A 26,993-nucleotide genomic window follows, 5' to 3' on the forward strand; every position below is an offset into this window, starting at 1 on the left:
TTGATGATGCTGATGTTTCTAAAGCATCTAACACACAACCCTAGTGCATTAGGCATTCAATAAGTATTAGTGCAGGCCTCCAATCAGAGACATCTGAATAGGAGGTACAGTAGGAGCAAAAGGACTAAGAAGAATGGTGATGTACATTACTGTGGTGTGATGTGTGGCATATATATCTGATTAAGTTAGATAGGTATCTCATGGAACCCTCAGTTTGGCTTAAGGCATGTATCCCAAGCTTGTGATGAAGGGGACTGTTTGTGCTGAACTTCTTATATATTCCTCTTCCTCTAGGGAAACACAGAGCAGATCAAGCTGAGTAGAGATGAGCAGCGGGGTCGAGGTGCCCTCTTACAGGACATCTGCAAAGGGACCAAGCTGAAGAAGGTGACCAACATTAATGATCGGAGTGCTCCTGTCATAGAGAGTGAGTCTAAGCCTAGGACTGATTTGAAAACTTGGCTGGGCTGTCATTTTTATTGCTGGGTCTTGAGTGGGCAAGTTTTTTCCTGGGATGTCCTTTGATGATCTTCCCGTAACTTAGGAACATCTTTTCGACCTTTGGGAAACACGCTCAGTAAGACTTCCGTCTCCTACGGTCACTAGTGCCTGTTGTGCTTGTTAGGGCACATCTTGGCTGTTCTCTGAGGAGACCACTACCGTCCTAAAAGCCGCTCAGCGGAAGCCAGCGATGATTTCCTAATTGCTGCAAGTGTCCGTTCCAAAAGGCCACTGTGTCCCTGGCCGTTCGCCCCTTATCATCCTCGACTATGAGAGCAGAGCCCAAGGAACTCTGTTGAACGGGTCTTTCTCCCTCTGGCCCAACCAAATACGGGAAGATTGGCTCCTTGTTCCTTTTGTTGTTTTTCTTTCATCCCTACATGAAGCTGAGGAGCAGAGAGGCTTCACTTTTATTTTTTTAATGCAAAGGCAAAAGCAAGATTGGCTTGTTTGCAAATTAGAACCCAAATAGAGGAGGAGTTTTTCCTCAGGATTAAGTTGGTCACCAGCTTGGAGGATATGAAATGAAAGCTCTGATGGTATGCTTTCCAGAACCCAAAGGAAGCGGTGGTGGTTATGGCTCTGGAGCAGGTGCCCTGCAGCCCAAGGGAGGTCTCTTCCAAGGAGGAGTGCCGAAGCTCCGCCATGTGGGAGCTAAGGACGTTTCAGGTATCTGATAATATTTCTTACAATATTTCCCAAGTGCATTCATTTCCTACTGGTCCCAAGTGGTTCATCTGGGGCTGAGGAATGTGGTAGAGGTGGGAGGAAGGAGAGGGAGCAGGGGTGGAGTTATAGAGTAGATTAAAGCAAAGGCATTACATAAAAATGTATTCAACTTATATCAGCAATATTTGTTAGTGGGCCAGATTAAAACCCAGTACTATACAAATACTTTCCCTGCTGCTGTGCAAAGAAGTGAGGCTGGGTGACTTAGAGATACTAACCAATGTATCTCTAGCTCTGTTGACCCAGTGTGCTGTCTGGTCTGTTTGTAGAGAACCTAGCTGGTAAGCCAGCCCTGCAAGTTCCCAGTTCTCGAGCTGCTGCCCCAAGGCCTCCAGGGTCCACAGCCAGTGGGCGCCCTCAAGATGATACAGACAGCGGCCGAGCCTCACTCCCAGAGCTTCCCCGGATGCAGAGGCCTTCATTACCGGACCTCTCTCGGCCTATCACCACCAGCAGTACGGGCATGAAGCACAGCTCCTCTGCCCCTCCTCCGCCACCACCAGGGCGGCGTGCCAACGCACCCCCTGCACCTCTGCCTATGCACAGCAACAAAGCCCCAGCCTACAACAGAGAGAAACCCTTGCCACCCACACCCGGACAAAGGCTTCACCCTGGTCGAGATGGACCTCCTGCTCCACCCCCAGTCAAACCACCTCCTTCCCCTGTGAATATCAGAACGGGACCAAGTGGCCAGTCTCTGGCTCCTCCTCCTCCGCCTTACCGCCAGCCTCCAGGGGTCCCCAATGGACCCTCTAGTCCCACTAATGAGTCAGCCCCTGAGCTGCCACAGAGACACAATTCTTTGCATAGGAAGACACCAGGGCCTGTCAGAGGCCTAGCACCTCCTCCACCTACTTCAGTCTCTCCTTCTTTACAGAGTAATAGGCCACCTCCCCCAGCCCGAGACCCTCCCAGTCGGGGAGCAGGTAAGTGCCTGCACACACTTTTTTTCCCTAACACACTGAGAGTTGAGCTTCTCTTTTCTCTTCACTCTTTCCCCCAGAGCTCTCCTCTAGTGACTGAAGATAAGAATTCACTTACTCATTCAACAGGCTTATTGAATGCCTTTTTGTGAGTTAGACTTTTTTGTTAGGGAAACAGCAATAAATAGAAAATGTAAAAAAATCCTGTTTTAGCATATAGTCAAATTAGTAAAAAATATATTTTAAAAAAATATATACTAGTATGTAAATACATAGTATGTAAATACATAGTACGTAGATGCTTTAGAGAAATACAAAGCAGAGAAGGGGGATGGGATGTCCTGGGGTGGGATGGGGTGATGATATTTCCAATTGCAGGGTTGGGGATGAGGTTGGGGTCAGTTTGGTAAAGACTGAAGACGGTATGGGAATGAGCTAAGCAGGCACTGAGAACAGCAAATGCAAAGACACTGAGACAGGACTAGAATGAGTGAGGGGAAGCGTGGCAGAGCATGGCATCAGGAAGCTAGATTTCCACGGGAGAACATTGGGAGACTTTGTAAAGACTTAGGGTTTTACTTTGTTTAATATTGGAAGCCCCTGGAGGGGTTGGAATAGAGAAGTAGCATATATTTACCTTTAAAAAGGTCACCTCAGTTAAGCTGGGGTCGTTCAGTGGTTGAGCATCAGCCTATGAACCAGGAGCAGTCATGGTTTGTTTCCCAGTCAGGGCACATGCCTGGGTTGTGGCTCGATCCCCAGTGGGCAGAAGGCAGCCAATAAATTATTCTCTCTCATCATTGAAGTTTCTATCCCTCTCTCCCTCTCTCTTCCTCTCTCTGAAGTAAATAAAAACATTTTAAAAAATAAAATAAAAATGTCAGTTTTTATGTTGAGAACAGACTGCGGGAAGACAGAGGTGGCAAAAAGACGCCACTTATGAGGCTATTGCAAGAAACGGCAGGCGGGTAGGACCACCGCGGGTTTGGGGGAAGATACGCAGTTTTGGACAACTCAAGTTTGAGATGCTTGTTAGACGTTCAAGAGGAAATAATTAATTGGTGATTGGCTATCAACTCAGAAGTTCAGGGTGGAGGTCTGGGCTAGAGAGAGAAATTTGAACGATATTGAAAACGTCATGCTGAGTCAGATCACCCAGGTAGAGAGTATAGAGAAGAGGTCTAAACCTGGGGGCCTTCCTAGATTAGAGGTCAGGGAGATGAAGACTGCCAAGCAGGGCAAGCTGAGAAAGAGCCACTGGTGAGGAAGGAAGAAGGGAAAGGAAGAAAGAGGGAGGGAGAAATTCCAAGATTGAGTGAGCCAAAATTCCTGGATATGAGAAAGCCCCAGACAGCTGTCCTGGTCTCCCTCACGCTGCTTTCAGCCATGCTATTTTGTAAAGAGAATACACAGTCTCATCTACCTCTTCTAGGGTTGTGTCCAATGCTATAGCTGGGTCAGTTAAGTTGAAGCCCAAGATGACATTGGTCTCAGCAATATGGGAATCTTTTTGGGGGACTCCAAACAACATGGGATCGTTTTGGGTATCAGTGGAGTGGTGGAGGGAAGATGAAAGTAAAAGTCTAATTGGAATTAGTTCACAAATGCAGGAATAAGAGAGGATTTGGAGATAAAAATATGGAAATCCCTTAAGGGAGTTGGGGGGCATCGACCTATGAACCAGGAGGTCATGGTTTGTTTCCAGGTCAGGGCACATGCCGGGGTTGTGGGCTCGATCCCCAGTGGGGGGTGGGGTGGGGGGCATGCAGGAGGCAGCTGATCAGTGATTCTCTTTCATTATTGATGTTTCTGTCTTTCTCTCCCTCTCCCCCTCTGAAATCAATAAAAATACATTTTTTTAAAAAGTGACATACCTATAAATGCTTCGGGAGACCAAAGAAGGAGGAGTTCGGAATAGACTAGATTGCTTTGGGAAAGCCTTGAGGAGATGAAATTGAGTTGAAGCTTAAAGGATAGCTAGGATTTGGTGGTAAGGGAAGAGGGGTGGTATTTCTGAGTATTGTGAAGGAGTCACAAGAGCAAAACATATAATTTGGTTTGTTCAGCAAAGGTTGATTGAATGCCTACCATGTGCTGTACATTTGGTGTGGTTGGGTACTTAGATGAATGGACAACGCTCTCTGACTTTAATGAATATACAGTATACTGGGAAGGGGTACATCTAATGACTAAATACAGGAGAATGGATGAGATACAGAGGTGACAGTGGGAGTGCAGACGAGGGGTACCTACCCCAGCCTAGAAATCAAGAAAGGAAGAGGAGAACTGTCTGGTATGGCTCCATGGTTAGAGCATTGGCTTGCACACCACAGGGTCGTGGGTTTTATTCCAGGTCAAGGGCACATACCTGTGTCCAAGTGCCTGCAGGAGGGAGGCAACCAGTGGATGTGTCTCTTTCACATCAGTGTTTCTTTCTCTCTCTCTCTCTCTCTCTCTCTCTCTCTCTCTCTCTCTCTCTCTCTCTACCTCACTCCCTTCCACTCTCTGAAAAGCAATGAAAAAAATATCCTCGGGTGAGGATTAACTAAAAAAAAGGAAGGAAGGTGAGATCAGACTGACTGAGGTAATGGGTTACTGTATAAGAAAGAAGGATAATTGGGGGAAACCCAGTTGGGTTGGAAGCTAAGAGTTTGAAACTTTATGATGTAGGAACTGCAAAGCTCTTGAAAAAGTTTGAGCAAAGTGTGGGGAGATTAGTGAGTTGATGGTGCACACAGTGGATTGGTATAAGAGATTAGAAGCAAAAAGAACATTTGGGAGGCTTTTTGCAGTGGAACAGACTAAGTATGAGAAAGTCCTGAATTAGAATTGTGGAGGAAGACATGGAAAAGCAGGAAAAAAATCATCAAGAATACATAGATTCTTGACTGACTTGTGGGGAATGAAAAAGTCACACATTTATTCTGAACTTTGGTAGAGCAGGGATGGGAGGAGGGTGAATATGATATGTAACATGGTGCTCAGAGGCTCACAGAGCCACTATAGCCAAACCTAACTGCTTTGGATTTTAATTGCAGCTCCTCCACCCCCGCCACCCATGATCCGAAATGGTGCCAGGGATGCTCCCCCTCCCCCACCACCATACCGACACGGGTCGGAACCTCTGAGCCGAGGAAAGCCCCCACCCCCGCCCTCAAGGACGCCAGCTGGGCCACCACCTCCTCCTCCTCCCCCCTTGAGGAATGGCCACAGAGATTCTATTACCACTGTTCGATCTTTCTTGGGTGAGTAGCTAGCTGTTTTAGTCTCATAGTTGCTGTGGTGACTTACTAACTCCTGTAGAATGGGAGTGGTCACTTACAGCTGTTGTTCACAGCAGTTCCTCTCCTGACTTTACATCTGACTTCTAATGCCTATCCATTGATGTTCCTTTCCTTATGCAAATTCTAAGCATGGGTTGCTTTGGGATAGATTGAAGTAAAATCAGCAGGTATCATGCTAACTCTAAAGCCATTCTCTTGCTCCTTAAGGATCATTAGCTGTGGTTACCTTTAAGTCAGAGACTTCATCTTCTTCAGGATTACTCAGACAGGAAGTGAGCATCCCTCTAGGAAGGAGAGCTCCTTTCTGGCCCTTTAAAAACAAAATAAACTTTCTTTCCAACTTGGGCCCGGCATACTGGCTCTCACAAAGAAGGGTGGCAAGAAGAGGGGCCCTTCTGCCATCAAAGAGTCAGTGACCAGAGAATACACCATCAACATTCACAAGCACATCCATGAAGTGAGTTTCAAGAAGCACTCAAAGAAATGCAAAAATTGGCCTTGAAGGAGATAGGAACTCCGGGTGTACACACTGACACCAGGCTCAACAAAGCTGTCTGGGTCAAAGGAATAAGGAATGTCCCATACCATAGTGAGGATGAAGATTCACCAGGCAGTCTCTGTATATTGGTTACCTACATACCTGTCACCACTTTTAAAAATCTACAGTTAATGTGCATGAGAACTAACTGCTGATTGTTGAAGAAAGTTATAAAACTGCCACACAAAAAACATCCCACTAGGCAGACAATATTTACCTAGTAATCCAAAGCCACTAACTAGCTGTGTTAATTTAAGGAAGTTGCTTCACGTCTCTGGGCCTCACTTCCCTTATCTGTGAAATGAGGAGGTTGAGTAAATCAGGAGTGTGTCAGATTAACTTTTCCAAGGTTATCAATGAATCTTAGGCCCCACCTAAGATACATTTTTTTAACCTACCTCTCTAACTCGTATTTCATCTCGTTAACTTCTTTAATTAGTTATTTATTCTTCAAATCTTCATTGTTGAAAGTATTAAATATGTCCCCCTTCTAGCCCACTCCTTGCCCCAAGCCTTGTCTGTGTTCATGGGTTAACCAAAGGTATCATTAGACTCCTGGGAAGATCTGTACAATACCTTTCAGACCTAACACTCTTGTCTACCCTTGCTCTAGTGTATTCTGATTAGGTGGACCAGGGTTTTTGCTTTGAAGATCAAGTCCTTTGGAAGGTCACCAAGCCACACCCATAGAGCATTTGAGCCTTCTTATAGAGGGGCCATGAGATGGCTATCCCAATTGTGTTGCAGAACTACATGAGGATAACCTGGGCCAAAAGGGAATTATCTGGTCAGAACTCTCACTCGTTGTGACAAATATTCCCATTTTAGGTTAATTTCTACCAATTTGTAGATTCAGTTCAGTTGGTATCCCATGGTGATAGTCTCTAAGATGGCTGTGTTAAAGAATTATATTTTTTTCTCCTCCCATTCAAACAGCTGTGCTCCTTTCCTGTTAGATGCCTGGTTTTTGGTGGAAATATTTTTTAAAACCAGGTCAAGCCCTAGCTGGTTTGGCTCAGTGGATAGAGCATCGGCCTGGGGACTGAAGGGTCCGGGTTCAATTCCAGTCAAGGGCACATACCTTGGTTACAGGCTCCTTCCTGGCTGGGCCTGGTAGGAGGCAACCAATCGATATGTTTCTCTCACATTTATGTTTCTGTCTTTCCCTCTCTCTAAAAATCATTGGAAAAATATCCTCGGGTGAGGATTAACAAAACAAACAAATAAACAAAAACAACCAGGTCAAAGACTAATTCCTTAATGTAGAGAGCCTTTGAGCACATCTTCTGGGCATACAAGGCACATAGAGCAGTGCTATTGCTGTCCTTAGGAACCTGGGTTTAGTGGGCAAGGCAGGCCCTCACGTACATCAGAATGAATGGAGACCAATAAGGGGAGGTCAGAAGTGGCACGAAGAAGAGTCAGAAGGGTGATATGAATTAATATTCTGTTTCTTTTGTAGATGATTTTGAGTCAAAGTATTCTTTCCATCCAGTAGAAGACTTTCCTGCTCCAGAAGAATATAAACACTTTCAGAGAGTATATCCCAGCAAAACAAACCGAGGTGAGACGAGTAGTCATGAAAGTTTTTTCATAATTGCATAAAAAATAGAATCAGTGTGCTTTTCTTAGAAATTTTCTTAAAAATTTGTTTTTCCTCATCTTAATTTTCTTTAAAAACGAAAACAAAACCTAATCCCTCAGTGTTAAAGGTTAGCTTATAGAGCTTGCCTCTCATTTTAGGAATGTTTGGTTATACAGGATCTGGTGGGTAGTCTTGGGTATGTGGTTTTTATTGTTAATGTTTTTCAGCTGCCCGTGGAGCCCCACCTCTGCCACCCATTCTCAGGTGAAGCCTGGCTTGGTCCTGTTCCTCAGGAAAAGGATGGACCCTCTCCTCCTCTCAGATGGTCCCTCCCATTCCCCTGAAACCTGCATGAGAACTCCTGACGTGTTTCTCCATTGCAACCAACCTCTAGACTCCAAGCATCCTCCCAGCTCGCCTCCATCTATGCATCTCGTCTTCTGGACTTGGTGATTGGACTCTGTATTGACAGTAGGGTCTCAAACCCTGCGTCCATCCCTCCTCTAGCAATCCCTGCTAGCCAGATGAGGAAACAGCTTCCAAGTCGCCTGCTTTCCTCGTGGGGAAAGGTGCCTTGTTGTGATGAATTAACTCATTGTTGGGGCAGGGTGGAGAATGGTACTCCTATCTCCTCCTACCCACTGTGGGGGAAGCGTGGCGGGTATATTTCATCATTTAGGAAGCTGACATGGCTGGCCAGGACTTGGGGGTTGGGGACATTTTTAGTGAAACAAGAAAGGAGTTTGCAGAGAAGTGATCTGTTTTAAAGGTCAAGTTTGGAGAAAGGACAAGGGAGTGGGTCTGCTTTATTTTCAGGGGCATTTTGGTTTTGCTCTTACCCTACCCCATACCCTCACTCCAGGGATAAGTTGGATATAAACACTAAATACTAATCAGTTCAACTAAACAGCTAATAAAAAGGGAGGGTAAATAAACTGGCGAGGGTTTTAGCGTTAGTCAGTTTCCCTGCAGCAAAGGGACCAGGAGCCATGTGAGTCCTGGGGCTCCCCACCCCATTCCTCAGGGTGCTGGGCTGAGGGACACTGATTCTTCCCACCACCACCCAGGCCCTCAAGAGAAAAGTCACTTTTGTTCATTCCATATTCACAAACGCCAGAAACTTCGGTGGGAGAGAGGAAGATAGGGCTGGGGTCTTGGTCTTATCTAAGACCTTGCGTCCACCTCAGTCTTTTCTGGCTGGTCCTGAAGGCCAGGGGTCCACTCAGTCCTGTCCAGGAACTACAGCCCTTGCTGGGTACGCCACGCTGACAAAGAAGGGAAGGTGAAGCTTGTAGAGTTCACAGCCCACTCACTGAAAGGATCTTCCTATTCTTTTCTCTCCACCTTTGCCTTTCCAAGACGGAGGGGTGAACAGCAGAGTAGAGAACGGGGAGGAAGCTCATGAGTCAAAGATTCCTCTGTGCCAAGAAGCACAAAGACTTTGGTGAGATGACTCTCAGCCAGTTATCTTCTTTGGCAGCCACCAATATGTTGTGTCTTCGTCTTCCAGGTCCTAGTTCAAGAACAGCAGAATAGGGCTCCTGGGCTCCACACACAGGTGTCTGGTTTGCTACTGACAAGTGCAGAGGCTACTCAAAGCTTGAAGTAAGAGCAAGGAGGCCCAGGTGACTTTTTGGGATGGTTGGGGAAAGTCTGTTAAAAAATTACATCACAGGCTTGAACTATGTGAACTATTTTAGGGACCTTTCCAGCCTATTGGATCATAGACTGAGGATCTGTGCGTGGTGCCGGATGAAACCCAAGTCTTCCCAGTGCTAGAAGAGAGAGGGCTCATCTTGGGTTATTTGTATGGGGTCTGCTATCTTTTATCATCTCCTGGACCATATTGCCTCTTGGGACAAGCAGTGATTAGGTCTATCATCACATTTCTCTAACCTTTATCATTCTTATTTTCAGACCTGTTAGTAGTTATCTCCCAGCAATGTCCCTGGCATCCTGAAGTGAATAGAGCTGAGAGAGGGGACACTAATGGAGGGAGAACAAGAGTGGCTACTGCAGCAGCGTTCCAGGGTAGATGCTGATCAGTTACTCAACTTGGACTGTGAAGTCTTCCCATTTATTTTTGAAATGGGAGTTGATGCCTTTTGTATAATGTTATAGAAATGTATTTTTTCCCCTTTCCTCAAACATAGAACATCAAAATAAGTATCATAAGTGAAAGCCAAACCACAGCTTTTCACTGGGGCTGATACCTTCCTCCCCTGTGACCTGCTGCTCATATTCCCCAGCATTTGGACTGTGTCACATGGGTATTGATTATTTTCATTTTCTTGGCCTCATGGGAAAAGGCCTCAGTCTAGATCTAGTTAGATGCATTTTCTTCAGCGCATGTTGGTGACACGGTACTTATTTAAATGTCTTTTGCCTTATACATATTTTGTCCCTCTGTTAATAACAGATTTATTATCATGTATATTTACTATTGAAGAATGGGAATGTGATCCTCATAGTTATTGATCTATTTTGTATGTTGTAAAAAGCTTGTAATATAGATTGAAGGTGGGCTGGCTGCAAGAGCACTACAACTTCTCACCTTTTAAATGGCTTTTTATCTGTTTATGGCAATGTTGTCTCTTCCGTGGGAAGTGGGTGGTCTCATGTTGAGGCTATTGCCCAGTCCCCTTAACCCCTTAACCCCTTCTCCCCTCCAGAAGGAGGAGGAGTTGCCCAGCTAAGCAGGAAGCTGTGTTAAAAGCCCTTGTGTGGGTTTGGTTTCATGATGTTTTTCTCTAGGGGGGAAAACTTAATACTATAGTTGTTTCTTACCGCCCTTTCTGGGAAGTAGGGCAGTGGCCTCCCGGTTTTTAAATGAGCTTAGATGCCCTCCTTCCCCCCTCTTCTCTGGTCACCAAACCTGGATCAAAGCACTTGGATATTCCAGGTGTGGTTTCTCTGTCATGGGGATTTCCTCCAGCAACAGAGCCCTATCATTTTCCCAGCCTGGTTGCACAGAGAGCGGGTCGAGGGCTACCCCACCCAGTGGATGTGAAGCTGCTGTCTCCAGAAATTCATCCCAGTCCTTCCAGCTGGCAAAGGCAAAGAGACTAGCCACTGGCCATTGCACTGGGGGCACCCCCTCACCCCATAGTTTCCCAACTTGAAACCCAGATTTACCTCCAGGGAGAGGTGAGGAAAATTGTAAATAGACTTGCTACAGAGCAACTCAGGTTGGGGTGTGTTTTAATTCTCCTGATCACTTGAATAATCTGTAGGCTGAGTGCTTATGGGAGTGGGGGAGAAGGGTGGCTCCAGGGTCTGCTGCGGAGCTCTGGGGGTGGAGTGTAGGGCATCTGAGGCCCTTGGATGGCACTACACTGAGCTGCCTGTCCTTCTGGAAACCCAACCTACAATCAACCACAGATCAAATTCTTCACATTCCAGTTGTAGTTTCTTTCCCTATTAAATCTCAGTCCCTGGCTATGTAGTTAGGGTAGCTTTCTGGGCCACCCTAAACTTAGGGAGTGGAAGGCATTACAACTCTGCCTTCAAGACTCATCAAAATGAAACAAAACTACAACCACCTTCAAAACATACAAAAAAAAAAGGATAACTGTTTAACTGAAGGAAGGGTTTGGTTCCATTCAACTCCACGTTCATTGTGCCTTTACTTGTGTTAGATTTCTGTGCTTTCTTCCTCTCTCCCTCTTTGAAGCAATTAAAATCTTCCTTGATAACTGCTGTTTCCTTCTTTCTACTCTTGTTTCTGACATCAGTGGGTTCCCTAATTACCTTAAATCTCATTTTACTGATGGCAGAGGGGCCAAGCCTACTTTTCTCATATCTATCTTTCGTCATTTCTCAACACTACCAGCATGGAAGTCAGTCAACACTGAATAAAAGACTAGAATGCATGTGTGAAGAGCGTGAGTGTGTATATGTGTGTCAGTTTTCTTTTAAAAAATAATTTATTGTGTGATTTATTTTGGAGTTTTATTCTGATTATAATGCTCTCTCTCCCAATTAGCATTGATTTTTTTTCCCCAACCCCCTCAAAAATGTATAATCTGGTCTCAGGTTGGATTCTTCGGTACATTTGTTTCTCCTGGATGCCGTGCGGTTTAATTAAATGTTGCTTACAAACAAAACCAAAAACTGAAAACTGTGTACTCTTATCTGGAATCTCGCCTCCTGTGGTGGCATAGAGAGGGGAGAAAACCTGTGACCTCATGTTCCAGGTTGTGTGGTCATTTGACCCCAGGTCCTCTCGGGAAGTACGTCCACTGACCTGGGCAGAAGCAGCTGCAGCTTCTTAAGAGTTTTCTGTCCTCCCCTCCTGTTACGTTTTGAAAACCACAGTGCTAGGTAGCCATACTGACTGGGTGATTATGGTAGAGTTGGCCATTATTTATGTTTGCCACCTGAAACCCTTTTGCTTATGGTTTCGGGAAACCCAGACACCTCCTGGCCTTGTGTCTTTTCTTTGTGTCCCTTGTGATGCTTTCTGCCTGTGTTGCACGTCAGATTCACACACTGAGGCGTGGAAGAAAAGGTGGAGGCAGAGCATGTAGATTGTGTGTGTTGTCTGTTTTTATGTGGGTGTTGGCTGTTTTTCTTCACTACTTTTTAAGTTGGAATCTAAGCAGGCTTTCTTGAACTTTGACTTTAGGTGTAAAAATTAAACCAGACATTCTCTGCTTACTATTTTCAGCTGACACAATCACCACTAGGACTTATTGAGCTTAAATTGCACTTTCATCATGGGCAAAGGTCTTGAAATTGTTTCCCATACTGATTTCAGAATGGGTGTGTACATGAATCACTCTCACATACTTTAGATATCAAAATCTATGAGGCTCCTTTCATTTTCACCCATACTTGCCAAATTGCTCTAATTCCTGATTATTTGACCCATCATTGTTATTAATATGATTAATAAACTACCTATTTTGATTTGTTACTCTTGTAACTTTCAATAACCCTGAAATGGAGCTTGCCTAAATGACCCTCAACTTCCTAATGCTATAAGCTTTCTCCATCCTATTGGGATGGTCCTGCTAGTGTGTGTGTGTATGTGTACATGTACTTGTACAACAGGATGCCGGACAGGTCCTTCCAGTGTGATCTGATTCCTTCCCTCATGATACTGTGTATGAATTAGCAGTTGATAAGGGCAGTAGTTTGCCCAGTCTAATGATACTGGGACACTGCTGCTCACTGTGAATGTGCCTCTTAAGTATTTCCTGCCCCAGCCCAGCCACAAACTGTGACTCACTGTAAAGAAAGCTGCTTGTCTCTGACTTCCTATTACTCTGCAGAGGTGAGAGAACTAAACTGTCAACCTCAGGACCCTAACTGCCCTCGAGGATAACTGGAGGGGAAATACTTCACCTCTGACATCCCTGGAGCCCAGTCTGCATTGTTTTTTACATATAATTGAATTTATTCTCCACTTGTAGGTTTAGGTGTGTGAGATTTAAAGGACTATATGGTATCTATCCACAAAAAAGCTTCATGAGAAAGGTGGATGCCTCACTTGGCAGGCATGTCCTTTCCATTCAGCAAGCACTTATTTCATACTTTACTCTATGCCAGGCATCTGTAATATGAAGATGAATAGGACAGGACCTTTGCCTCCAGGGAGCTCAGAATCTAGTAGAAGACTTCAGGACAACTACCAAGAGAAACCTCTGCAGGCTATTAAAAGGCTTCATGGGCCTGGCCAGAGTGGCTCAGTGGTTGAATTTCCACCTATGAACCAGGAGGTCACAGTTAGATTCCCGGTCAGGGCACATGCTTGGATTGTGGGCTCGATCCCCATTGTGGGGCGTGCAGGAGGCAGCCAATCAATGATTCTCTCTTATCATTGATGTTTCTATCTCTTTCTCCCTCACCCCTTCTCTCTGAAATCAATAAAAATACATATTTTTTTAAAAAAGGCTTCATGGTAATTAACCAGGGAAGGAAGATGGTGAGCAGTATTCCAGACAGGAAATAGCAAGGACAGAGGCACAGAAGCAAGAAACCGCATGGTGGTGTGTGCAGCATGCTACTGGAATATTGAAAAGGGAATGCCTCAATTCGGTAAGCTTTTAGAGAACTTTCAATCTGACATCCTGTAATTCTCGGCCTGCTTCTACAGTGGTCATTCACTCCTGCAAGCTCTTTTATAGACCAGTGCTATCCTTCCTGGTGTTTTCAAGGCTCCAATATGCATGTTAAGTACTTACAGCTTCCTCTGCTCCCTCCCTCCCACGTAATGGAGGGAGGTTCACAATTTCTTAAGACCGGTTGGGCACATGTTACCATTTCAGGTTACTAAGGACAATTTTCAGGTGCCCAGCTGTAAAAATAAATATGAGCAGTGAAGATTGCTTTTTAGGTTCTATTGCCCTAGTAAGATATCAAAAATACCATCTGGTCAAAAGCCTCCATTTTATTTTACTTCATTTTAAATATATTTTTATTAATTTCAGAGAGAAAGAGAAAGGGAGAGAAATAAAAACATCAATGATGAGAGAATTCTTTGAATGGCTGCCTCCTGCATGCCCCACACTGGGGATCAAGCCAGCAACTCAGGCATGTGCCCTGAGCTGGAATCGAACCGTGATCTCCTGGTTCATAGGTCCATGCTCAATCACTGAGCTATGCCAGCTGGGCAAAAAGCCTCCATTTTAGGCCCTAGCTCGTTTGGCTCAGTGGTTTAATTCCAGTCAAGGGCACATGCCCGGGGTGCAGGCTCGGCCCCCAGTCGGGGGCGTGCAGGAGGCAGCTGATCAGTGATTCTCATCATTGATGTTTCTATCTCTCCCTGTTGCTTCCTCTCTGAAATCAATAAAAAATTACATATATATATATATTTTTTAAAGCCTCCATTTTAGGATAACACTTTTACAGTCATGGCTACCTAATCTCTTCACTCTTACAGTTTTCAGCTCCTGGAAAGCCTTCCTGATACGTGCTTCCTAACCATCTCCCCCTATTTAGAAGGCCACTGTGGAACCTGCATCTGTCTAATCCTCCCCCATGTTTAATGGTTGAGAGTTTGATTTCCTGTCAGACTTTCCCAGTTCAAATTCCAGCTCTTCCACTTACTAATGTGTGAAATTTACTCAACCCCTTCTATTCCATTTCCTCATTTGTAAAATGGAAATAATGCCAACTCATGGGGTGCTTGTGAGAATTGATAAGGTGACATAGGTAAAATGCTTGAACTCAGTCCCTGGCATACACTTAAGCACTCAGTACTGGCTCTTATTTACTATATGAACTAACTACAATTAACTGACGATTGTAATATTGCTTTCCTGTTTCTCAGCTTTATTGCTCTATTTTATTTGATATTGAAGGATGAAAGATAAATGCTTACCATCATCTAGAATTGGGTTTTGGCCTTTAACAGAATCTGAGGCATAGCTGTTATTAGCTTTGGAAGCTGGCCTATAAATTACTGCTCTAATTTATATTTTTCATTAAAAGCTCAGCTTGCCTCTTCTTCTATAGCCATCTTCTCTGGCCCTGAAACCCTAGGGTTTAGACATAAAAAAATTTTTTTTTTAATGAAGGGGTCATAATTCTCTCCACTCCCTACAAAGTGTTGATTAATGGGATTAATGATACGAAGGTACACAATATATTCTTACCTTTAACAAAATAAAAGCAAAGGCCTGGCTTTATTTCTCACCTTTGAAATACAAATCAGGGGAATATTATAATGAGGGGTAGTATATTTCGTTATGCATGCGTATAACTTTACCAAAAAAAAAAAAATTGGTTTGGGTGTCAGGAAATCTGGATCCTAGACCCTTCAACAAGATGCTGTGACCCCTAATTGACCCTATGCACATTTGATTTGTGCCTTGCAGGGTTGAGTAAAGCTCCTAGCATCATATCTGACTCCCAGAACCGTCCTCAAAATGATAGGTATTATATAGTAGCTCTCTAAAAATGTAGCCCATTAGGATAACGAAAATGGGTTAAGTGCAGCACTGAGGAGCAACCACATCTTTGTACCTCCCATCGAGAGAAAGGCATAGAAACAGAGTCGCGTGCGGCAAAGACTACATCTCCCATTGAGCTTTGCGGCGTGGCCAGTTCGCCTTACCCAGCGTCGCTCCCTCCACGTCTTTCCGGCGGAGGTCCCGGATGTAGATGGGCACCCTCTGCTCAGTAGGCGTGGCCTTCAGAGGGCTCCGAGACCTGGGACTGTCTTATTGGTTGTGCATTGGGGAGGGTGGGCGTTGGCCTAGGCGCGCGGCATTCAGGCGACAGCCAATTAGAAGCCTGTCTGGACTTTGGCGGGAGGCCGGAAAGCTACGACTGTGCACATTTGGCGCGAATGTGTCTGGACTTGGCTGCTGCCGGTTTGTCCAGGAGCTTGTGAAGAATCCCTGAAGCCTTGCGCGAGAGAGGAGAGAAGGACCCGGTACTGAGGTGACGCAGCCCTGTGGGGTGGAGAGGAGAGGATACCCCGGGGCGCCTGGGGTCAGAGAAGTAGGGGCGCTGAGTGACAAGGCCCGAGGGTGCCGGTGATGCCCGAGGTGAAGTGAGCGGAGCAGAGCCCAGGCCGCGGGAGAGAGGTCGGGGAAGGGAAGGGAGGGGAGGTGTGCGCTGTCGGAGCAGCCTGGCTGGCAGTTGTGCGTAGGTGATGCAGGGGGAGATGTTCCGGGTGGGGTTGCGAGCTGTGCGGAGTGGAGACAGTGCTGAGTGAGGCCTGGGGGTGCGTGGGGCGAGGCTGGAAGGGGCTGGGGTGAGGGATTAGGAGTGCGATCGAGACCCATCAGGATACACTTCTTGCATCGCTCCAGCGGGTAAGAACGTGGAGCCAGAGTGCCTGGTTCGCTGTGCCTTCGGGCCCCTCTGCTCTCAGTTTTCTCGTCTTCAAGGTCATTTTAATAATAGTACCTTCCTCTGAGGCAGTTGGTTGTGAAACTCAGATGAGGCGATACCCGAACTGCCCCGAACAGCTTCGTACGCAGAGTTGGCAGACAAGTTTCTGCTCTTATTGCGTCGATGGGGGTGGGAGGCAGAACTGGGCGCTCCAATATCGTTATTTACTTACGCGATAAGTGCCGACCGTCGGCCTGAATTCCGTGTTGACTGGCTCTCCCGTTCTCTTTTCCGTGCCCAGCTGTGCGGCCATCATGCCTCAGACCCGATCCCAGTCGCAGGCCACCATCGCTTTTCCAAAAAAGAAGCCGTCTCGGACCGTGGACAAAGCTAAAAGCTGCAGTGACACCAAACTGGAGCTGACCAAGGTCCGGGCCACACCCCGGACTCCCTGTGCAAAAAGCCTGCCCCTCAGCCCCAGGAAACGTCTGGGTAAGCCCCCCGTTCTGAGCCCTCTGCGCCCCGCAGCTCTCCACCTCCCTTTACTCAGCGATAAGAATGCCCAGTCCTCGGAGGCCGGCGAGTTCTGTTAAGGCCACTGTATTCACTCTGGGGGGTTTTCAGGACGATGGCCGAGTTCTCGCTGAATTTCAGAGTTAAGATCACTTTCTGCAGTATTTAATAGGCCTGATCTTCTGTGTCTTCATGGAACTCAGTGCTGTTGGTTATTTTAAACGACCTTGCATGCATAGCCCATGGACACAGACAATAGTGGGGTGAGGGCTGGGGGTGGGGCGGGAGGGGGCTGGGTGGAGGTGGGAAGTGGGGGGCGGGAAATGGGGGACATCTGTAATACTGTCAACAATAAAAAATAAACTTTTTAAAACAGTGACCTTGCAGTTAACTGTACTGTATAGTATTGTTGAAACTTGCCTTAATGGTGGTGAAATTAAGAGACACGGGTGATGCTCTTGTTTTAGAAAGGTCCTTGGTAATCCTTGTGTTAGAGCGTTTGTTTTTAATGAGGGGTGGTTGGGTAGTAGCATCCGGGGACATTTTTGGTTGTTGACACTGCGATGTGCTTCTGGCATAACGGATAAAGACCAGGGGTGCTGCTAATCATTCTACCATGAACAGGGGACACGCCCAAGGGTTACTTGGTCTAATATATTAGTGGTGCCGACGCTGAGAAACCCTGTTTTAGAACCATCTTAGAATTTCATCCCACTCAAACCCATTTGGTTTCTACCCAACAATAGTGAGACTCAGTGTTGCCATCTGGTGGCCAGTATTTGCTTCTAAAATGAGAGGCGTTTTATTTTGGTGGCTTTGGCTGAGGTGGGAATTCACCTCTTTCTGGGGGAGGCAGGGATCTTTGCAAGTCCTTTTACTAATCACTGCCGCGAACAACCATGCTTTGATTTTAATGTGTTTCAGGTGATGACAACCAGTGCAACACTCCCTGTTTATCACCCTGTTCTCCACCAAAGCTGGGCAAGAAAGAGAACGGTCCCCCTCACTCACACACACCGAGGGGACGCAAATTGGTATTTGACAATCAGCTGACAGTTAAGTCTCCAGGCAAAAGAAGACCAGCCAGAGTTCACCAAAACAAAATATGTGCCTCCGTTCAAAAAGGCCCAGAGGTCACAACAAATTCTGAGCAGAGATGTCCACTGGAGAAAGAATCCGCCTGTGTGAGGCTGTTTAAGCAAGAAGGTTCGTTCTCTCACAGCAGCTGTTACTGCAGCCTTTAAACAAGGCTGGCGAGTCCAGATGAAACCCATTGGGTCTTCTCAGTCGCCTCTGTTGTATCTAATTGTCCTTTCATGTCTGGCACAGGCACTTGCTACCAGCAAGCAAAGCTGGTCCTGAATACAGCTGTCCCAGATCGGCTCCCTGCCAGGGAAAAGGAGATGGATGTCATCAGGAATTTCCTGAGGGAGCACATCTGTGGGAAAAAAGCTGGAAGTCTTTATCTTTCTGGTGCTCCTGGAACTGGAAAAACTGCCTGCTTAAGCCGAATTCTGCAAGACCTCAAGGTACTTTGAGAGTCTGAATTATGATGCTCTTGCTAAAATGGCACTTCGTTATTAAGGGTTAAGAAAAAGTAGAAGTCTTGGGTGACATTTCCCCCAAAAAAAGACGTTTTCAATTTCATTGTCTAAATCTTTCCAAATGAAAGGAGAGCTTACTCTTTCGTATGCTGTTGACTCCTCAGACACTTCAGGTTCCATCAAATCTTTATCCAAGGCTAAAATTACTCCTATGTTTGCATTTTTCTAGAAGGAGCTGAAAAGTTTTAAAACTATCATGCTGAATTGCATGTCCTTGAGGAGGGCTCAGGCTGTATTCCCAGCTATTGCTCAGGAAATTTGTCAGGAAGGAGTATCCAGGCCAGCTGGGAAGGACATGATGAAGAAACTGGAAAACCATTTTACTGCAGAGAAGGGCCCCATGGTGTAAGTATTGCTCTGCCACGTGCTGCCCTCTAAAAATCTGCGGGGTCTCTCACCCACAAACTCACATTCTAATCTCTTGAATTTATTGGTTTATAAAAAGACATCCTATGTAATAAAAGCCTAATATGCTAAGTGTCCAACCGTTTGTTCAAACAGTCACTATGATGTACAATGCCCACCAGGGGGCAGACGCTCCAACTGGTAGGTTAGCTTGCTGCAGGAGTCCAGCCAATAGGGACTGGGTGAGATGTGGGCCAACACACCCTGGAGCCCTCCCATGGTCCCTTCCTGGCCCCAATCGTGCACCGGTGGGTCCCTCGGCCTGGCCTGCGCCCTCTCGCAATCTGGGACCCCTCGGGGGATGTCGGAGAGCCAGTTTCAGCCTGATCCGCATAGGCCAGCCCAAGGGACCCCACCGGTGCACCGGGCCTCCCTATATTTGCTCTATGAGTGGTAGTTACATAAGCTTAAAGGGAAAGAAGAAAGGAAAATGACACCTAATTTTAAATTGGAAAAATGTTTTTAAACTAAGTGCTTGAAAAACCTATAATTGCCGTAGCTGGTTTGGCTCAGTGGATGGAGCGTCGGCCTGCGGACTGAAGGGTCCCAGGTTCGATTCCAGTCAAGGGCATGTACCTTGGTTGCGGGCACGTCCCCAGTGGGGGGTGTGCAGGAGGCGGCTGATCGATGTTTCTCTCTCGTCGATGTTTCTGACTCTATCCCTCTCCCTTCTTCTCTGTGGAAAATCAATAAAATATATTTTAAAAAAAAACCTATAATGGTACTTTTTCATGATGGTGGAGGGGGGATCATTTGTAACAGTGACTGGAGACAGGACAAATTATGATCTTCAAACTGATCTCTGCTGTGGGAATGTGACCTAGAGTCAGCCCAGATCAAACAGATTGGAGAGTTAAGAAAGTGAACACGGGTACTAACTGTTTCTCTTTCCATGTAGTGTGTTGGTATTGGACGAGATGGATCAGCTGGACAGCAAAGGGCAGGATGTATTGTACACACTGTTTGAATGGCCCTGGCTAAGCAATTCTCGATTGGTGCTGATTGGTTAGTGCCCAGTTATTACCATTACATGGTGACTCTAAAGAATTCTTTTTTAATCTCTTTAGTTTATTTATCACCTATTACTTTATTTTAAACCAGCTTTCTTATCAAAATAAGAACATTACTCTAAAATAATAGTAATTTTAATCTAAGGAAGATCAGTTAAGTCTGAATAGAAATGACATAATACTGCATTTCAGAGACACCCAGTGTTGATTTTTGGAATATCTGATTCTGCTTATCGGTGAACAATCCTAATATACATCTTACCTAATGAGTTTTGGGCGGGGACAAGGGGGCAGCAAGTGGGAAGCAACAATTGGAATACTGGATTACAACTAGAAATTGTATTCAGCTTTCAGGTGGTTTATTTTTCCTTGTAGGATGATTTGATGGTTAATGTTATTTATCTCCTCCGCAGGCATTGCTAATACCTTGGATCTCACAGACAGAATTCTGCCGAGGCTTCAAGCTAGAGAAAAATGCAAGCCACAGCTTTTGAACTTCCCACCTTATACCAGAAATCAGATAGCCACTATCTTGCAGGATCGACTTAATCAGGTGAGTGACAACCATTGTACCAAACTGTGTGTTCCTTGGATCACCTGTGTTGGAAAAATCTAACAGTAGCTCTAAATATTTTGTTTGGGTGGCATTACTAACCATGGAGTTCCTATGGGCCATAGGGAGAACATTTTTATAAGGATTTTCACCCATGGCTCCATTTATTGGGTGCCTCCGTGTTGAAATAAAAATAAGAGAAGAATCCCTCAAATGCTTCTTCAATTAGACCTTTCAAAACAGGGCCTAAAGAAAACGTTCTCTTTGGGAAATGACCAAATCGGTTTTATTTTAGTTTAGTTTTGCTAATTTAAGGTCTGATTGTCTTTTTTTTCCATTTATGGACATATATGCCAGTCTCATAAGTAAATCTCCATTTACTTACGAGCAGAAAAGGCATCTCTTAGACCCTACAGGGTAGCCAATCAAACTTAGACTTCAATGTGAAAATATTTGTGCCTGGGATCTAAATTACAAAGTGGGGGACTCATAGTTCAAACTGTCACCTTCTGTGTCTTGTCCAAAGGTATCCAGAGATCAGATCCTGGACAGTGCTGCGATTCAGTTCTGTGCCCGAAAAGTCTCTGCTGTTTCTGGAGACGTTCGCAAAGCACTAGATGTTTGCAGGTGAGTTATGGCTCTGTTGGCTGCTTTTATTAAAAAAAAGAAATGCTGTTTAATTGTCTCGTGTAACTCAAGTGAATGTGGCTTAAGAGGCTCCGTTCTGCCACTTTTTTATGCTCAGAAGAGAGGACTTGTTTCTCAGTGGGGAGTTCTGCATTTCCACCGTGTTAATGTCTGAAACATTATCAGTCCATTACCTACAGAGGGAGGAACAAGTGAGATGTTGCCGGCACTCCCTGTGGTGATTATAGATTGGTTAATTACATTTGTATTAAAAAAGACTCCAGTTTACTTTTCCATTAGCTGGTCTCAAGCAGGTTTATTTATGGACCTGAACCATCTTTGCCTTTAGACATTTTTTTCCTCCCTTTGCTTTTTTTTGTGAGCACCCCTTCCTTCAGTCGGTGGTCCCCACAGTTGTACTCCAGACCTCTCTCCCTTCCCATCCCCCTGTCCCTCCTGCTGGGGAAAGCCTCTGTGCTGACTGATGAAATTTCTTCCTTCCCAGTAGGGGCACTGGGCCCATTAAAATGATACTTGCTGTGCTGGCCTGCTGGTCCTACCTCCCCCCTACTGCCATACAGAAGATCCAGGTCTGGCTTCTGGCTTCCTGTGGGCAAAGTAGTTCGGAGAGAGCAGTGGGAGTGTAAGCTCTGCCTACTGCTAGATGGCAGGATCCTGGCTGGATCTGAAAGTTTCCCCTAGTCAGCAAACTGCTCTGGGAAAGACCAGCTCCAAGCAATAGTCCTGAGGCTGGTGCGGTTTAGCCTACACAAATGGCAGTATCAAAAATGGGGGACTGCCCTTTCGGGTCTGGTGTGGATGGGTGGTACCGGCTGTCTTTAGTCCACTGCCCACACTCTGTATTCTCTCTCCTATCCATGACGTTTTCTCCTCATCGAAGATGTTATCATTGGCTCGATGTATGATGGCCTACTTGGCGTCTCTGAGAGGAAAGCGTATAGTGTTGAAGTTCTCAGATTGCCTGGTCTATGATTTATTTCAGGACAACGAAGTCTCCTTTAGCTGAGACATAGCCTCGTTCTGTTTGGGGGCTTTAAAATTATAAAACATGTTTTTTGTTAATATGTCTGTTTTCGAGCTTAGTGGTTTGGTGTGGTGTTTGGTTTGGCTCAGCCTAAATTAATTTTAGAAATATTTTTTTATAGGAGAGCTATTGAAATTGTAGAGTCGGATGTCAAAAGCCAGACTATCCTCAAACCGCTGTCTGAATGTAAGTAGTTTATCTCCTTCCATCTTCCTTTGTAATAGAAGCTTAACTTTTTTTTTTTTTTTTTTTTGAAGCTTGCTTCACTTTTCTGAGGAAAGAGCTAGAAAGGTGTAATGAACATGGTTAAATCTACACCCGTTTTTATGTGTGTGACTGTGTCAGCTTTATTTCAGTCTTGCCTACAGTACTAAATTTCGTGCATTACTGGAAATGAGTTATCCACAGTGTTACATAAATGGTTGGGACAGAGTAAATTTTCTTTCCAAGCTCTAGGAATGGAAACTGTAAACAGGAAGGCTGGCTCAGCTTCTCTCTGGGTGCTGAGGTTGTGTGCGGGTTAGGTCTCCGTACAGGTAAAAGCAGAGCCTGCTAAATAAGAGGCAGGCAGTGAGAGAATTGAGTTCAACCTGGGATATCTCAGGCCTTTAAACAAGTCTAGGAGGATGGAAGTATAAAGATGATATTGCTGCAGTAAACGGCAAGCTATTACAAAAATGGAAAAATTAATTTTCCTTTTCCTTAGCGGTGGCAGATATAAAATAGCCATGAATGACATATCTTGGCGGTGTTTAATATCCAGGGTTAATCTTTAGAAGCGGAACACCCTGATTTTATTGTTTCTTCCTTCATTCCTGCACTGGTTGAAAGTTATTAAAATTGTTTCTAGCACTGTAGTTCCACAGAGAGCACTTGCTATTTTTCATCACCTTGTTGAAAGAAAATTAATAAAAATACTTCAGAAGTAGCCAAACTTAGTGCTTAGGATTATTCCCCTTTTTTTTCTCACTACCAAATGTGTCGGTGACCCCTGTGAGCACTGCCGGCACACAAAGAGCTAGAATGGGTTATAAGTTCCTGGTGTCAATTGTTGGACTAATCTAATTCCTTGACCTCAGGTATATGTGATTAGCTCTTAATGGCTCTAGAAAGCTATACGGAGACTGACTCCGCTATATACAGGGCGTGGCAAAAATAGGTTTACAGTTGTTCATATGGAAAAATAATACAGCCCTAGCCAAGTGGCTTGGTTGGAATGTTGTTCCAATATGCCAAGGTTGCAGGCTTGATGCCTGGTCAGGGCACATACAAGAAGTAACCAGTACCTGGCCGGTGTGGCTCAGTGGTTGGGTGCTGACCCATGAACCAGGAGGTCCCAGTTCGATTCCTGGTCAGGGCACATGCCTAGGTTGCAGTCTTGATCCCCAGTAGGGGGCATGCAGGAGGCAGCCGATCAATGTTTCTCTCTCATCGTTGATATTTCTATTTCTCTCCCTCTTCTCTGAAATCAACAAAAACATTTAAAAAAGAAAAGAATCAACAAATGAATGCATAAATAAGTGGAACAACAAATTGATGTTTTTCTCTCTCCTTTTCCCTCTCCCTTCTCTCTCTAAAAATCAATAAAAAAGATACAATAATTAATAAAAAAATAATACAAGAATAAGTGCTGTTTTGTGTACTCACAACTGTAAACCTACTTTTGCCCCGCCCTATATACTAGTAAGACACTTTCTAATAAGTAGCACTAACTGAGCTTTTTTGACCCATCGTGGGTTCCCCAGCATTGAAGATGCTCAAACAAAAGCTGGATAGATGACCACTTGCGGGGGTTGTTTTAGAGGGCTCAGCCATGGGGTAAGGGAGCAAAACTAGGCTCAAAATTCTTTCAGCCTCACGATTCCGCTACTTGATCAGTGATCTCCAGTTTCTCCACTCCTGTCCGTCCTCTGCAACATCCCATTTGTTGTAATGAAATAGAAGCAAATGGTTGTGGGACAACTGCACATGATCTCAGGAAGTAACTGTAGGCAAAGGTTGTTGCAGAGCAAACCCCTCCTGTCTTGCAGTTCATGCATCTGCAAACAATGAGGCCATAGTCCCGTGCAGCTTGTTGGCTGTTTCCCAACCTCCGGCCTCTGAGATGGTGCTATCTGCTAAGATATCCAATGACCTTTTCTCAAGTGTAGAGATCAGCGTGGGCAAGTGAACCGAACCTCAGAGGTCATTTGTGGAGGCTCTCGGGGACTTACATAGGATTGACTGTACTGCCCACATTTAGCCACTTGCTTGAGTCAACATATTAGGTAATTTTTTCAGCTTTTTTCTTAATAACTGGGCATCTTTGCTTCAGGGTTCTGTTTGTCTTTACCTTTGAGATATTAGGAACCCCCAAGCAGGAGACAGTAGTGCTTTGTCTGATCTTTATTCTTTTATGAAGTGGGTTTTTGTCTCTCTGAGATTAAATTGTGTTTGACAGGGCACAATAGCTCACCATTCTGCCCAGAAAAGGGATAAGCCTCTGTTGAAGTTACCCACGGTCCCCTCCCTGGTCTCTTGGTGAGGACAGCATTGTCTCTCATCCTTTCGTTTCCAGTTACAGAGCTGGAACCTCTGCTTTGCCACGACATGACTGCACTTGAATTTTCTTCAGCTAAAACTTAGTCTCATCTGTCGCAATATACACAATTGTAAAAATCTAATTAAGTTCCATGTATGTATTTATAGGTAAGTCATCCTCTGAGTCGCTGGTTCCGAAGCGGGTTGGCCTCAGTCACATATCCCAAGTCATTTCAGAAGTTGATGGAGACAGAATGACTTCGATCCAAGAAGGAGCACAAGATTCCTTCCCCCTTCAGCAGAAGATCTTGGTCTGCTCTTTGCTGCTCTTGACCAGGCAGTTGAAAACCAAAGAGGTCACTCTGGGGAAGGTTAGTTGGGAATGTCAGCAGATGGAGCTGGGGAGAGGTGAGAATCTGCTTTGCGGAGCAGATATTTTCCAAAAGGCCTATCACGCTCCAGCTGATAGGAATTAAAAATGGATTTTTAACAGTAAGAATAAACACCGGAACCATGTAAAAGGCAGCTGACTTTATTTCCCTTGGGTTGTGGTTGAGAATTGACCATTAATCTTCTCCCCTTTCATTTCTGCCTCTCAACGAAATATAGAGCCCTTTCCTACATGACAGTAGAGGGTTTTGGCAATATCTACAGGATCCTCGTTCAAGGGTCCTATTGAAAAGAGGGAGGACTGGGTACCGAGATAACTGTTGTTTGCAAACCCAGACTCACATTCTTTCAAAGATTATAAATAGGTTACAAGAGATAGGACTTCTAAACATTTGCTCTCCCTTGTTTCCTCCCAGTTATACGAAGCCTACGGTAACGTCTGTCGCAAACAGCAGGTGGCAGCTGCGGACCAGTCAGAGTGTTTGTCACTCTCAGGGCTCTTGGAGGCCAGGGGCATTTTAGAATTAAAGAAAAACAAGGAAACCCGCCTCACAAAGGTACAGCCAACTGCTTCTTTGTGGCATTCCTTTTAATTGTCCTGTTTTGGAGAACTTGTGTTTTGCTAGAGTAAAGAGTTTAAAATGACTGTAATTAGATACACAAATTGTTTCTTTTTCTTTTCTTTCTTTTTTTTTTTTTTTTTTTACAAATTGTTTCTTGTTAGGCAGAGTTTAAGATCTGTGAGGATGGGACTGGGGCATGAGTGAGATTTTGTTGTGTGGGGGCCATTGCAAAAGCAGCGTTTAACGTGCTCGCCTCTTGTGAGAGGGTTTAACATGGTAGACCTTTATGTACTACAGACTTTGCTTTTGTGAGTTCTCCACTGTGAAAAGCTTTGTTCTCTTTTTTCCAGGTGTCTTTGAAGATTGAAGAGAAGGAAGTAGAGCATGCTCTGAAAGACAGAACTTTAATTGGAAATATCTTAGCTACTGGATTGCCTTAAAATCTTTTATTTTTCATACTACCCACCTGAAAGTATCCAGTGTTATCTAGAACGTTATAAAGTCTTCGTGTTAGTACTTTAATATATTCAGGTCTGAAAACAGTACTCTTTTTACTTGAAAATGATCAATTTTAATTTATAGATTCAAGAATGTTTACACAGAATATAACATCTTTGGGTTTTATTATTTTGGGGGGAGTGTTATTTTTATGCATTAAAAATGAGGGTCTTATTACTTTTATGCATTAAAAATTACCAAGTAGATCCTTTTAAATTATATTTACTACCTTAATAAGCTTTCAAGGATATAGATTTATGTTGTGGAATGTGCGTATATTTACCTCTTTGTTCCCTCAAACATTGGTGTATTTGAAAGAACTTTGTCACTCAAATCAGAAGACTGAAAAAGGGTGATCCAGCAAAATAAGCAAGTCCTCGTGGAGATGTGGAGGACACTTCGTGATCAAAGGATTTCTTTTTCTTTTTGGAGTTTCCTGTGTTTGCGTTGCAGATACTTCCACATTGTGGCATTTTAAAGACTCACTTGAGTTTCTTAGGCACTCCCCAGGGAGTGGGGGTAGTAAGCAGAATGTAACTCTACAGATTGTGAATATATTTATTTTCAAGTTGCGTTCTTTGTCTTTGTAAGCAATCACATTTCCAAAGAACTCAAGCTTTCGTCGTGGAAATTCCTCCCTAAACTGTCCCAATAGTCTTGTCGCCCTCAGATGAAACTGCTTGTCTCAAGATGCCTTCGTTTGGGGTTGGATTTTTATTTAAACCTCATTTTTCTAGTCTTGTTATCAGCGGTTCTCAACCTGTGGGTCGAGACCCTTTGGGGATCGAATGACCTTTCACAGGGGTCGCCTAAGACCATCGGAAAACACATAATTACAGTGGTTCTCAACCTCCCTAATGCCGCAACCCTTTAATACAGTTCCTCATGTTGTGGTGACCCCCAACCATAAAATTATTT

The 26,993-nt window shown here is 44.7% G+C and overlaps 2 protein-coding genes across 9 annotated transcripts in view; both read left to right on the forward strand.

Annotated features, from left to right (window-relative positions):
- WIPF2 (WAS/WASL interacting protein family member 2) overlaps positions 1-12,478 on the forward strand; it is a 33,519-nt gene extending 21,041 nt beyond the window's left edge. For 4 of the 5 annotated variants that reach the window (XM_059670953.1, XM_059670951.1, XM_059670954.1 and 1 more), the window contains 6 exons: positions 295-427; positions 1,054-1,170; positions 1,500-2,156; positions 5,192-5,398; positions 7,438-7,539; positions 7,788-12,478. In XM_059670953.1, coding sequence (XP_059526936.1) covers positions 295-427; positions 1,054-1,170; positions 1,500-2,156; positions 5,192-5,398; positions 7,438-7,539; positions 7,788-7,828 — 1,257 coding nt within the window. In that variant the 3' untranslated portion in view covers positions 7,829-12,478. The remainder of the gene's footprint in view (positions 1-294; positions 428-1,053; positions 1,171-1,499; positions 2,157-5,191; positions 5,399-7,437; positions 7,540-7,787) is intronic. The other variant, XR_009449338.1, reaches the window with a different exon arrangement.
- On the forward strand, positions 8,006-26,647 carry CDC6 (cell division cycle 6). 4 transcript variants are annotated; one of them, XM_059670950.1, is made up of 12 exons: positions 8,006-8,129; positions 16,649-16,839; positions 17,785-18,066; positions 18,190-18,389; positions 18,634-18,809; positions 19,768-19,874; positions 20,293-20,432; positions 20,959-21,059; positions 22,226-22,290; positions 24,793-24,995; positions 25,431-25,571; positions 25,928-26,647. In XM_059670950.1, the coding sequence occupies exons 2-12, from the start codon at positions 16,662-16,664 to the stop codon at positions 26,015-26,017; spliced, it is 1,683 nt and encodes a 560-aa protein (XP_059526933.1). In that variant the 5' UTR covers positions 8,006-8,129; positions 16,649-16,661; the 3' UTR covers positions 26,018-26,647. The 4 variants fall into 4 exon arrangements, with proteins under 4 accessions (XP_059526933.1, XP_059526931.1, XP_059526932.1 ...); XM_059670948.1 differs by lacking the exon at positions 8,006-8,129 and adding an exon at positions 15,570-16,058; XM_059670949.1 differs by lacking the exon at positions 8,006-8,129 and adding an exon at positions 15,570-15,943.
- The last annotated feature ends 346 nt before the right edge of the window (positions 26,648-26,993 follow it).

This window comes from Myotis daubentonii, chromosome 16 (genome assembly GCF_963259705.1).
Source record: "Myotis daubentonii chromosome 16, mMyoDau2.1, whole genome shotgun sequence".
Taxonomy (NCBI): domain Eukaryota; kingdom Metazoa; phylum Chordata; class Mammalia; order Chiroptera; family Vespertilionidae; genus Myotis; species Myotis daubentonii.